This window comes from Centrocercus urophasianus, unplaced genomic scaffold (genome assembly GCF_019232065.1).
Source record: "Centrocercus urophasianus isolate 14NV4802_14NV808 unplaced genomic scaffold, USGS_Curo_1.0 seq_14, whole genome shotgun sequence".
NCBI lineage: Eukaryota > Metazoa > Chordata > Aves > Galliformes > Phasianidae > Centrocercus > Centrocercus urophasianus.
Genome location: NW_024884586.1, coordinates 42,799,942 through 42,812,606, shown reverse-complemented (window position 1 = coordinate 42,812,606; position 12,665 = coordinate 42,799,942). Strand labels below are relative to the sequence as shown.

The window sequence follows — 12,665 nt, the reverse complement described above, 5'->3', positions numbered from 1 at the left end:
AAAAGGCAACCAAAACCTGAGGTAACTCAATGTATTTGATTACTTACACTATCAATTCCACTCTAATTAAAATTAGGCCTTACAGGCCCACACTGTTGATTCACTAACCTTCTTTAGATGAAGCTGGGGAAGCCAACACAAAAACCCATTTTGTGGCTGAAGCAGTACCACGAGGCACAATATTATTCCAGTAAGTGCCTGAAAGGAAAGAACAGCGTCATTAGTATGAAAGTCAATTTTCTGTTACAATTCAAATATCACCTAGACACAATTTTCTGCACCAATCTTTCAGTAGCTGTTTTTTGGAAAGAAAATTGCCTCAACACATGCATATTGCTTATGGTGCGTTCACACAGGATTTGGATTCAGGAGAAGAGAAGAGAAAAAAAATCGATGGTCTTCAACAGGAGACCAAATGGATGATGAGTTTAAATAGACAGTAGTACATGCCTGTCCTTAATGTTTATCTACTTTAAAAATGTACTAAAAGAAAGTTCTATTTGGGGAAATATATCTGGAAAAATAAAGTATTGCTCCATTATTGCTGTAATACCATAACAGGGCTGTTCTGTGTAGTCACACTGATCCTGAACTGTGATCCATTATGCCTACATATAACAGGAACAGTAGCGTAAGACTGCCTTCGCACCCAAGAGTAGAGACAAACACAAGTACTAACAAGAGTAACTTGTGTACAGTCCATTTGTGTACAATGAATTTGTCATGAAAAACATTTCCCTTTGGATGGGAAAGCATTCAGACTGTTTGCTAAAGATACGGTTTTCAAACATGGAGTTGCTTTGTTGAAGCTGCCCTGACTCCCCACGGATTACTCCTGTGGTGATCGAACTGTAGTTTAGTTACTTTCTCCTGTTTATTTTTTTTAATTTGGAAACATTAGACTCAAATCACACTAACCTATTAGGTTTCCCTTTGCCACATGGAATTCATTTTTGCCTGAAGAGATCCAGACTCCGCTGCCATTAACTCCAAGGAGGCTGGGTTGACACTGAAGCTGCTGTGACCAAAACGCCATTCGAAGTTTGTCAGCCACTTTCTCCACAGGTGCCTGAGCTGCTGTTGCCACTGAATGTGTGGCCTGGATAATTGTCTGGAACAGGCTGCACTGGTCAAACACTACATAATCAGTGATGCTTACCTGGAAAAGAAAAATGTTACTGATGACTAACTAAGCTTTGGGGTGAAAGACAGAATATTCCACTAAATTATCAAATATTCCATTTATTTGAGTTTGTTTTCTGTACAGGAAATCTATCACAAGATTAGAAGACTTCTAAGTGTTGGAAGAGAAAGAAATATATGGTACACTCTGATTAAGCAAGTCTTGATAATAAACCACAAGCCCCTCCTACCTAACAATCTACTTTAAAATCTGCACTTTAACAAAGTCCTACATTTTGAGATGACTGAACATCATCTCTCTCCAACTAAACCTCACAAATTAAGAGGTGGAATTCCAGTTCACCAAAAGAAAGAGAGAAACCTGCACAGCATAGCAATTTAAGTCACATGGCAAAAACCAGGTAGGAAGAGGTCTAAATGATCAATTGCATAAGTTTTATCACGGTCAATTAGGATGATAATGTCTGGGTACTCCCAGAAAGGAAAGAAATGCTTGAGAGCACAAGAAGAAAAGCAGTCTAAGCTAAGGTGTCAAGCTACATGTAGCACTGATACAACTTGGCAGACCACTTCTTGTATTCTTGAAAGCTACCATGATGCTGCTCTGGATGACCATGGAATACTTGTTTTCCTCTTTTCTGTAACATGAAAAGGGATTTCAGCCACAGTCATCCTGAAGCTTTAATACAGTGAATAAAGAATACTTTTATTTATTGTGCAATTCATTACATTTTATGCTTAGAAACTTGTGAGAAAACAAACCCTGGGCAGAAGATTAAACTGAAAGCAAAATTAAAAAATGAAGTAAATAAATAAATGCCTACTTGCCACCAATGGTTGTCATCTCCTTGGGGTTTCTTTGAAACTATACCAGTTCTGAACCACAGATTTCCATGGATATCCAAAGCCCACAGTGTCTGTTGATCTCCAAGGGTTATACACACTGGTTCCAAAGCTTGCATTTCACTGGAAATGCAAATCAGAATAAAATTTAAAAACTCCGCTTCAAATTTAGGCCTGTGGTGTTTTCAGGAAGCTGCTAACAGCAGTTCAAACTGTAAAAGCTCAAAAATACATTTGATTTCAAACTTTCAGCTATTGTCACGCAAACTAATAAATTTGAATGATCACAAGTAAAAACCATTCAACAACAAAATACAACTCCTTTAAAGATCTTTAAAGATTGAAACTCCAAAACATAACAATAAGACAAAAACTAAATTGTTCAGTAGTTAATTAAAAAAAACAGCTTAAGTTTTTGGTAAAGCAGCTCCATGAATATATCTCCTTCAATTTCCTCACCCTACTCACAGATCAATATTAGCAGTTCAGGTATCATAAATAGAAAACTGAACCTAACTACAAAGCAGAGATAAATACTGAGTTGGACTGCAAGTTTCCTGCAAAATAAATCATCTTTAAGTTCAGAAGGTCAATGGTATCAGATGATCTTATCAGGCATTTAACAAGTAGGCAACAATGCCATCTCTTTCTGAGAAATTTTCTCGAAAACTTAAAAACAAATATGGATTTCTTTCTGCTATTTTATTATGAAAAAGAAGAACATTAAGCATACGTAAGTTGTAGGCCAAGCAAACATCTTCTTTAAGTAAACTGACTAAATGATATGCAAATTTCAGATTTGAACAGGACACTGAATGTATCTTTAGTCTCTTCAAGAAGAGTCAAGTACCAGATTGGGAGGTAACAAGTTGGAACTTCACAACAGGTTATTCAGGAGGAAATAAAGTCATATGACTGCAAGAACTGGAATTTCTTTCTATACTTGCTTCATGCTGATGTTACAAGAGACTGTATTCCTGATTCTCAAAGCCAGCAGTAAACACTTGGAGCTTTTAAATTTATCACAAACTACCTACTCTGAACACAGGACCAACTAGGAAGCAAAATAACAATTACCCAGAGTGTCTGTAAAAAATTTGTGACTGGAAAGTAGAAAAGCTGTGGGCAAGACAATGCTAAGATTCAGTCTCTGAAAAAAATAGCTCAGTACATTAAAAAGTACATTAAAGCCATTAGAGCATAGATTAAAGAAAGTATTCCATCAAAGAAGACATGTTATCACACATTATTAGGAGTCTTTTAAGCATTGTTCTCACTTTCCTAAAATTTCTTTTAACTGAATTATTACTTCTGTTTACAGTGGTTTCTTTCGCTGCATAAAAGCCATTCATCAGACAGAAAAACACTGGATACATCTCCACAAAGACTGAAAGGAGATACGTGTGCATATATACAGACATATAATACCCACATGCTACCCACAGCCAGGTTCAGATAACAAGTTTGCAAACATCAAGGAGTTCTAACACTTCCGTGTTTTCACAACTGGTTTCATTCTGGTTACGAAGCTGGCCTGCTGCAGCACCGTTACCTGACAATATCGCTCTTCCACTGCTCTCCTTCAGGACAAAAGCTGCGGACTCCCTCCCGGTAGAGCAGGGCCCGCTGCTCACTCAATGCCCACACAACATTATTTCTGGATGTAACCTGCGACAGTGGATAAGGGCAATCAACCTTTACTGCTCTGGCACAAGGACGATCCACACTCAGGCCTAGAAATCAGAAAAGGAGGATTGCTTTACAAACTTGGACTTTTTTGCAACTGAAAGAGAAAATGCTACCAACAGGGAAAAGAAAAAAAAAAGAAAAAGCTGGGGGAAATATCTCTGATGTTAACACCTCTCATTTGATCACTGTTGTCTTGATAGTCCGCTCTTTTAATCAACTATTAATCACTTCCTCTAATATCGCTGGATTTCTATTTAAAGAAATAAAACATTGTGCATCCTTCAACATCTTGCAGAGCCTATGAGTCCTGCGCCACCATTTCTGTTCCTTTTCTCCCTCTAGTGTCAGTATCAGGAATTTCCATTTACGAAATGTGTTAAGACTTCAGAGAAGCACTGAAGACAACACCACAAGAGTTTTTTGCCCCAAACGTGCCAAGAAGAAACAACCTGATCTGCATAGAGGCAGCTGAACAATTTCAGAAGAGCCTAGCACAGCAAGAAGCACTGAAAGGAGAGAGGTGCTGGTAGATTACAGGCAGTTTGCATCTTTAAACCTATAACCTGGAGGAACGCGCTTCTTTTTTACAATTACACTGAGGACAGATTTACACACCTACATGAAACAGCCTAGCAGATCAAGCTCTTGCTTAGTCTTCTCATGCTTCTAACTCAAAAAGCAGATCATAGAACAGACCCTCCTAGAGGCCCTACTAAGGCACATGGAAAACAAAGATGAGGTGATTGGCGGCAACCAATGTGGATTCACCAAGAGCAAATTGTGCCTGACAAACTTGGTGGCCTTTTATGATGGAGTTACAGCATCAGTGGATAAAGAGCAATTGATATACTCTACATGGACTCATGCAAAGCATTTGATCCATTCACTCGATGAGGAATTGGCTGGATGGTCACGCTCAGAGAGTTTGGTCAGTGGCTCAATGTCTAAGTGAAGACAACTGATGAGTGATATTCCTCAGGGATCAGTGCTGGAACCAATGTTATTTAACATCTTTGTAGGCAACATGGACAGTGAGACTAAGTGCACCCTCAGCAGTTTTGCAGATGACACCAAGCTGAGGGGTGCAGGTGACATGCTGAAGGAAAGCGATGCCATCCAGAGGGACCTGGACAGGCTCGAGAGGTGGGCCCATGAAGTTCTCATGAAGTTCAACAAGGCCACGTGCAAGGTCCTGCAACTGTGGCTATCCCAAGCATAAATGCAGGCTGGCAGAGAACTGCTTGAGAGCAACCCTGAGCAGAAGGATTTGGGAGTGTTGGTTGATGAAAGACTCAACATGAGCTGATAATGTGCACTTATGTGAACTCAGAAAGCAAATGGTATCCTGGGCTCCATCAGAAGAGGGATGGCCAGAAGGGACAGGGAGGTGATTGTCCCTCTCTACTCTACCTTTGTGAGGCCCCATCTGGAGTACTGCATCCAGGTCTGGGGCCCCGGACACAAGAAGGACATGGAGCTGTTGGAAAAGGTCCATAGGAAGAACACAAAGATGATCAGAAGGTCGGAGCACCTCCTCTTATAGGGAGGGGCTGAGAGAGCTGGGGCTCTTTAGCGAAGAGGAGGATCCGGGGGGACCTTATAGTGGCCTTCCAGTACCTGAAGAGGGTCTAAAGGAAAGCTGGGGAGAGACTTTTTATAAGAACATGTAGTGACAGGACAAGAGGAAATGGCTTTAAACTGGAAAAAGGTAGATTTAGACTAGATTTCAGGAAGAAATTTTTACTGTGAGGGTGGTGAGATACCAGTTGTCCAGCGAGGCTCTGGCTGCCCTCTCCTAGAAACTTTTAAGGCCAAGGCTAGATGGGGTGCTGAGCAATGTGGTCTAGAAGGAGGTGTCCCTGCAAATAGCAGGGGGGACTGGAACTAGATGATCTTAAAGGTCTCTTCCAACTGAAATCATTCTACAATTCTATGAAGAAGGAATAGACTCATAACTGTATGATATTTTAGAATAACAAGACAATTGCTAAATTCCAAACATCCATTAGAGTGCGGGGAATGAAAAGATCCTAAAGAAGCAACTATCATCACTAGTTGCCTCACATTAACAAGACATATACTGAGAATTTATTTTTGGCAATGATAAATTTAGAAGCCCAAGAATAGCAGAATGCAAGCTGATTTAATCAAACCAATCTCTCACAGGGAAGCAAAATATTGATTAAAACCCCTACAGAGCCCTGTATGACTGGCATCGAGTTCACTCTCTATCACTGTTAGCCATGCCTATTGGCAGTATACATGTGACCTTGGGCAGGCCACTTGACTTCCCTCTAACTACCAAGCACACTAAAAGAAAATAATTTAAGAGCAGAATGTATTTGAAATAACGCTATCCAATTTTCTTGATCAAAAAGAATTTCAGTATTACACTACAGCAAGTAAATCTACAAGAGAAATTAGAAAACAAAAGCTAAATGGAAGATAAGAATTTTGACAGCTACTTAGAAATATTATCCTATATTAATATATTTTATTGGTTTTTCCTTTACTCATCGTCCTCTTACTTGTACAACAATTCCTTCAGCACACTGTTTGTGATTTTTCTCTATCAGCTCACTTCTCTGTGCAAATTCCCCTTGCCCAAACTTCATCCTAGAAATGGACTTTCCTTTAGCTGCATGTATCTAGCCTGAATGCTCTCTGCAGAACATCTTCCAAATGTTTTCTCCTCTTTGTGTTGAAGCAGATAAATCTAAGGCCATCGCTTCAAAGCTCCTACTGCACTACCACTATCTGATCCTTCCTCATTCATAGCCAGTGACAAAGCAGCTCTAGACAGCTGCTCCCTAGCCCCTTCCATTCCTCCACGGACCATTTCTCAACACTTCTGAATCCATTCATGGTCTTCCATCGCACACTACCTTCCTTTCATTATCAACTGGTGTATTTTATCTCCAACAGATTACTGTTTTCAAAACAAACAGCTTCTGCTTTCACTCGCACTGTCTCCCCTACACTTGAATTTCTTGTCAACATCCATACACTATCTAATTTCATCTCAAATTCCTACTTAAAACCGCATTAAAACCCTTCAAGCAAGCAAACAAAACCCACTCGAGGATCACTTGTTTTAGTGCACCATGCCATCTTCAAGGCAAGAAAACTATTTCAATATTTTCTGCAATCCTTTTTTCATTTATCTGTATCCACCCCATGTCTCTTTTTTACAAATCCTCCATATCACATGTACTCCGCTTAACAAAAAGAACAAGTGGAGATGAATTGGTTTACTCAGCAGCCCCACATAAAATCTCACAACTGTTTCTAAAGACTTCTTAAGATGAAAAGGTGTTTGTTTCTATGTTTTGACTGCGAATAAAAGTTTAAAACCAATTGCAATTGTTTAATAGACTTGAGCACTAGAATTTTAGCCTGCAAAAATCAAAAAGTACCTGTTTGTAGATACAGATCTCCATTTGTTCTGATAATCCAGGCAGTGTCATCACTTAAAGCTACAAATACAGCCTGAGGTAAAGCCTCGTACCAGTGCCGTTTTCCTTTTATAGTCACTTTTCCACAAGCAAATGCTTTATTAGTCTTCTGTTCAATCTTCCAGAGAAGAGCCCCTGTATGAGAAATAAATAGAGAGAACACAAAATCACTAAACAATTACCACAACAGAGATGCTGACTTGTCCCACCCACACCTTAACTGACGCATAGGAAAAACAACTGCTAAACTAAAATGCAAGATTTATAAACCCATGCAATTTCTTTTTAAAGGCAAGAGCAGAACCAGTAGCCAACTTCTCTAGAAATTCCTGAAATGCATTTATCATTATAGATTCCACGTGATTTTTAAGTGTTTAAATGAAAATCACTTCTTAGTTATATACACTGAAAACTAACAACCAAAACTTCACATCAGGATAAAATGAGCCCACTATTAAAAGATTAAGCTTACAGCCTGTCTCCCCACTAGGTAGTATATCCTTGGCACATCTACAGAGACACTGATAATGTCTGCAACAAATCCTTTCACAAAAACTGTACTTCCTGATTTCTAAAAAAGCATATCAAGAGGGGATAATTGTACTCCTCCCACTTTTCACAAATACTAATAGTTTTAGCAACCCAAATTGTAACTTTGTTGGATCGGTGACAAAGACCTGAACAGGCTGCACCATGCCATACACCAGTGGGCAGTGCTATCACCTGTCTACTTCTCAGCATATCACAAGTAGACAAAACTCAAAAACACAACTGCACGAATCCATCTTAGGTGCTTTCTTCAATTAGAAAAAGAAAAGCAAATGAAATTCCAAATTTAACTACTGCTTAGCATCCATGCTGGTTCATACCAGAGTAATATATTATATTAACTTTCTTTGAATAATTCCTGAAAGCAGGATTTGATTCCATTTTGACTCTTGTGTTAATACGCTCATGTAAATATATCCAATTCCAAAATTGTGAATACTAGAAATCCACATGGGCTCAACACTGGGCAAGTTCCTGGAACTGAGGGGATAACAGATTGACAGAAATGGTTAGGCCACCACCAACTGCAATCTAAAACTACTGAGGGCAAATGTCAGACATGCTGGCCCTATTTCTTTCCTGCAGGCATCTGCCTTTGTCCAGTTTCAAAGACATGATACTGAGCTGGATGAATCTATACTCTCACCTAATACAGCCATTCCTGTATTTTTTTTTCCTAGAACAAAAGCCAACTACAGGTTCAAAGAAAAAAACCTTTCTTCTTAAACCAGACAGCAAATCTTCTACACAAAGCAAAGACTGATTTGCTTTTAGAGATGACAGAGGAGGAAGAGTAATGGCAGAGCAGGAAGTCTATAGTTTAGAAAATAGCAAGGGAACTTCTGTTTGCATACCAATCCTGAAGTAATCTGAATAGCTAAAAATGATGCAAGTTCATCACCAAAGACCACCAGCTAAATTAAGCTGGTATGCAGATGTACTGAAGATGCAACCATATGCTTTGAGTTTTTCCTCATCTAATCAAATAACAGCTAAGTATTAAAACATTAAAAAGCAAAGGGAATGCACAGTTCTATTAAGGTTCTGTATTTATGAGGTTACAGTGAAGTACAAGCCAACCAACCTGAAGGGGAAACTGCCACCTGCTGGACTCCATCTTCAAACTTCTGCCACCGCAGCCCAGCAGCTGGAAGTGCACTGCAATACAGGCTGCCTCTGTAGTCCAGGCACCAAATATACTTCTCTGAGACGGCCAGGCTCAAGATGCCATAGCCAGGGCCAGAGTATCCCATCCAGCTCTCTGCAAACTAAGAACTGTACAGTCAGCACAGTGGCAGATGTCTTTCAACTGCACAAGAAAATGGCTGTATAAGCACGAGCAGCTGCCATGTTGTTGATTTTAAAAAACACTAAACTTAAAGTTCTTATGTACCTTAATCAATAAGTGCCTAGGGTAAAAACAAAACTACATTTATCACTGTTTTCTAACATACCATGTACTGCAAACTAAAAATCCTACAACAAAAGTTATAGCAAAAAGAAAACTAGATCATAGAATCATACAATTATAGAATGGCCTGGGTTGAAAAGGACCACAATGATCATCTAGTTTCAACCCCCCTGCTTTGTGCAGGGCTGCCAACCACCAGAGCAGGCTGATGCTGTCATCTGCATATGTGACCCGTATTGTAAGCATCTACACAGCATTTCTAAACATTTCAGAATATAACAGCCCAAAATTAATTCAAAAAGGCAAAAAAAGGCTTCTGTACTTTGGGCTGTAGCTATGACTAAATAGGATGCTATCAACTTAAAACTCATTTCTTGACAAGTATTTGGTCGATCTCAGCACACGGAACAATTAAGACCTCTGCTAAAACTCCTTGTGGTTTTTTTTTGTTTGTTTGTCTGTTTTTTTTCCGTTTTACAGACTTCACAGTTAATTTTTGTACTTCTCTTCCATAATCTATAAGAATATTCCTACTTCTATGGCTATTTTTAAGTCATAAAATAACAATTAAGAAAAGAGGGGTAACAGGAGAAGGAAACACACCAGCGTTTAAAATAGCATTAACTGCTGTCTGTGACACAAAGAAAGATAAATCCTCATTCTGAGTATTTGCAGGCAAAATGAACATTAGCCAGATCCATCCATGAAAGATAACCAGCATTAAATTCCTAGCAAAGTTAATGGAAGTTTGGAGCACTATCTTGCAGGACTGGGACTACTGGAGGCCTAACAAAGAGCAGCCTTTAAGCATGACTGCTTCTCACTCTTTAATGGATGTGCTTGTGACACAACTTTTTTGTCCAACTGGAAATCACAATAATGGTTATGAAGACAGTACAGCTTCTCCAGCTTCTAAGGACTCATCCACCATTCGGAAGTCTGATACATCACATTTCATAAGAGTCATGACACATATTGCTGCTTTGGTTTTATGTTTTACTTGTTGAACTAAGCAAAAAGAAAACTGCCTCCCTAAAGATATAAAGAATAGTCATCACATGCAAGTGTGCTCTTTTTTTTTTTTTCTTTCTTCAAAATGTTGAGATTTAAAATATTTTTAACTAAATTGAGAACATATACCTGATCAGATTTTGACAGCACCATTTCATCTAGGCTTATCCTGGCTGTATCCTGGGAACCAGGCTCAGCACCAACTTCAGGCACACTAGTCTCTGAGGATGAATATGGTAATCCATGTCCATAAATATCCTCTTCATCACTTGAGGCAAATTCCTCCTCTGCCTTACTTTCACGAGTGTTTGTTATCCACTCAGCAGTGCTAGTACTAGATTTAGCTTTGATTACACTTTCAAAATTCCATCCAGAAATGGAACTATGCTCTGAATCAACACCTTTAGAGATGTCAAAGTGGTGAACAGAAGGAACTGACAGAGCACTGTCTGTTAGAGAATGCTGCTGTTGGTCTTCCCGACCAGTTTCATCACTTTCATTCAGCGTTGGTGATGTCTGAACACCAAGTACACTGCTACATTCCAAAAGCATTTGGTCAGGCTGTTCAAAACATTTTTCACCATCCTGCAGCTTCATTTTATCTAGATTTTCATTTAATTTACACAATGTACTAAAATCCTGTTCTTCTTGGCCTAGCTTTCCAAGACAGCCTTCACTGCTTGCAGAAAACACACAATGGTTATTTTCAGTGACAACAGTGCTTGTTAAGTCTTCTGTGAGGATGGGAGGAGAAACAGATGTCAAAGCATCTATAATTGTGGATGTACCCATGCCACTGTCACTGTTGGGAAGTTTCTGTAAGTCAACTGTATCTCCATTTTCTTCATTAGATAGTACAGTTGCAGACTCGGGAGACTGTAGGACACTAAATGTTTCTGACCCGTTATCTTCCTGCAGGACTGTATTGGACTCCACGCTGAACATGCTTTCCTGATCTGGAGACCCAGTACTCAAATGATCAATGCTTCCACTCATGAGGCTGGATGTCATGGAAAATGAATCTGCGTTCACTGAATGCGGGCTGTCACCAGAAAGCTGACGCTCATAATTGGGTGCACCTTCCAGGGAGATGTGGTTCCTCTTGGCTCCACTGTCTGTTCTCACAATAAATAAAAAAATTTAAAAAAAAAAGGAGAGAGGAGGAGGGCATGAGTCATATTAGTAAGATTTAATTAATATTTTTATTGGTGCTAAGAATAGAATTAAATCTACATTTTGGCATACTGATTAGTTTTTCTACTTAAACACTAAATGATACACACAAAATCAAAGACAACTGAATAACAAAACATTTTAAAATTACAACATCCACATAAAAAAACTCTCAGAATATTTAACTGTTTACACTCTCTCGATAAACTAAAAAAGAATGGCTGAGAAATAGTGTCAAATACTTTTGGATGAATAGGTATTACACAAATCCAACAAAACTGGAAGTAGAATCCTACTGTATATTACCAACAGCTATATCTTACAATATTAAGCATGTTTACATAAAGCAAAACAAACTTAAAAGGAATAAAATAAACAGATCTGAAAAGAAAGGTATCATCAATGTATTGATTTCAAAGCAGGCATTCGTCCTAAAAGATAAAAGGCCCACCACAACCATTCCAAATATGTCAGATCTTAGATTTTACATGAGAATGCAAGATAAACAAAGCACATCTAGAATGCACTCGCGTGAGATGTACCAGATGTGACATTTTCTAATAATGACCAGAGGCAGGCAAAGTTCTGCAAGGCTTACCTTGTTTCTTCTTCTTTTTCTTTTTCACTTTAATTGGCTTTACAATGAGTTCCTGATCAAAGTCTTCAGAGCTGATAGCACTGAACCGTTGTGAAGAAAGCTGACATTCTCTCTGAGCTTCCGAAAATTGGTCTGCACATATCATAAAACTAGAGCCACTGTCCACAGAATTTACTGAACTGCTCCTGCTTCTTGATTCACTTGCTACAGAGCAGCCCCTTTTTCTTGTTTCATTGCTCAAGTCTCCCACTCTATCAAAGCTTTTTTCCAATATTGCTGGAGTTTCCAGATCATCTTTCACTGAAGAGTCTCTTTTATCACCAACAGCTGAGGGAGAAGTAACTATTTTTTTATCTGTTTCCACTGAAGGGCTGGATGATGCAGATGCAACAACTGGTATCGGCGTCAGCAAATGAGGACTTGAATCTGTTGAAGGATTCAGCAGTTTTGAACTCCCATCTGAAACTGACCAAAAGAAAAATAAAGGTATAAACACTAGGGTGTCAACTTGGTTGGAGAGTGCTCAGAGAAGGGAAGCTTCATCCAAAAGTATTTCATCTAAATGCACAACATTTCAATTACATATACATGTACAGTGTAAATTTCATGCAAGTAAATCTATATTAAGTTATGTTAGTAAAATCAATCCTCCAAAGTCCAAATCCATCAAAGCCTTATTAGAAAATTCTGCTTTTATGTTTACACAAAGAGAATGGCTACAGGTCTTTAGAGTGGAAGACCTAACCGTGTTATGTACTGAAGTACCATCACCTATTTTCAACTTTTTCAAACA

The 12,665-nt window shown here is 38.8% G+C and overlaps 1 protein-coding gene across 3 annotated transcripts in view; it reads right to left on the bottom strand.

Moving 5' to 3' along the window:
- TECPR2 (tectonin beta-propeller repeat containing 2) overlaps nt 1-12,665 on the bottom strand; it is a 37,993-nt gene that overhangs the window by 16,192 nt on the left and 9,136 nt on the right. For all 3 annotated transcript variants that reach the window (XM_042813327.1, XM_042813328.1, XM_042813329.1), the window contains 8 exons: nt 11,873-12,337; nt 10,231-11,216; nt 8,764-8,947; nt 7,092-7,265; nt 3,539-3,719; nt 1,968-2,109; nt 919-1,159; nt 109-198 (listed from right to left, as the gene is read on the bottom strand). In XM_042813327.1, the coding sequence (XP_042669261.1) occupies nt 109-198; nt 919-1,159; nt 1,968-2,109; nt 3,539-3,719; nt 7,092-7,265; nt 8,764-8,947; nt 10,231-11,216; nt 11,873-12,337 (2,463 nt within the window). The remainder of the gene's footprint in view (nt 1-108; nt 199-918; nt 1,160-1,967; nt 2,110-3,538; nt 3,720-7,091; nt 7,266-8,763; nt 8,948-10,230; nt 11,217-11,872; nt 12,338-12,665) is intronic.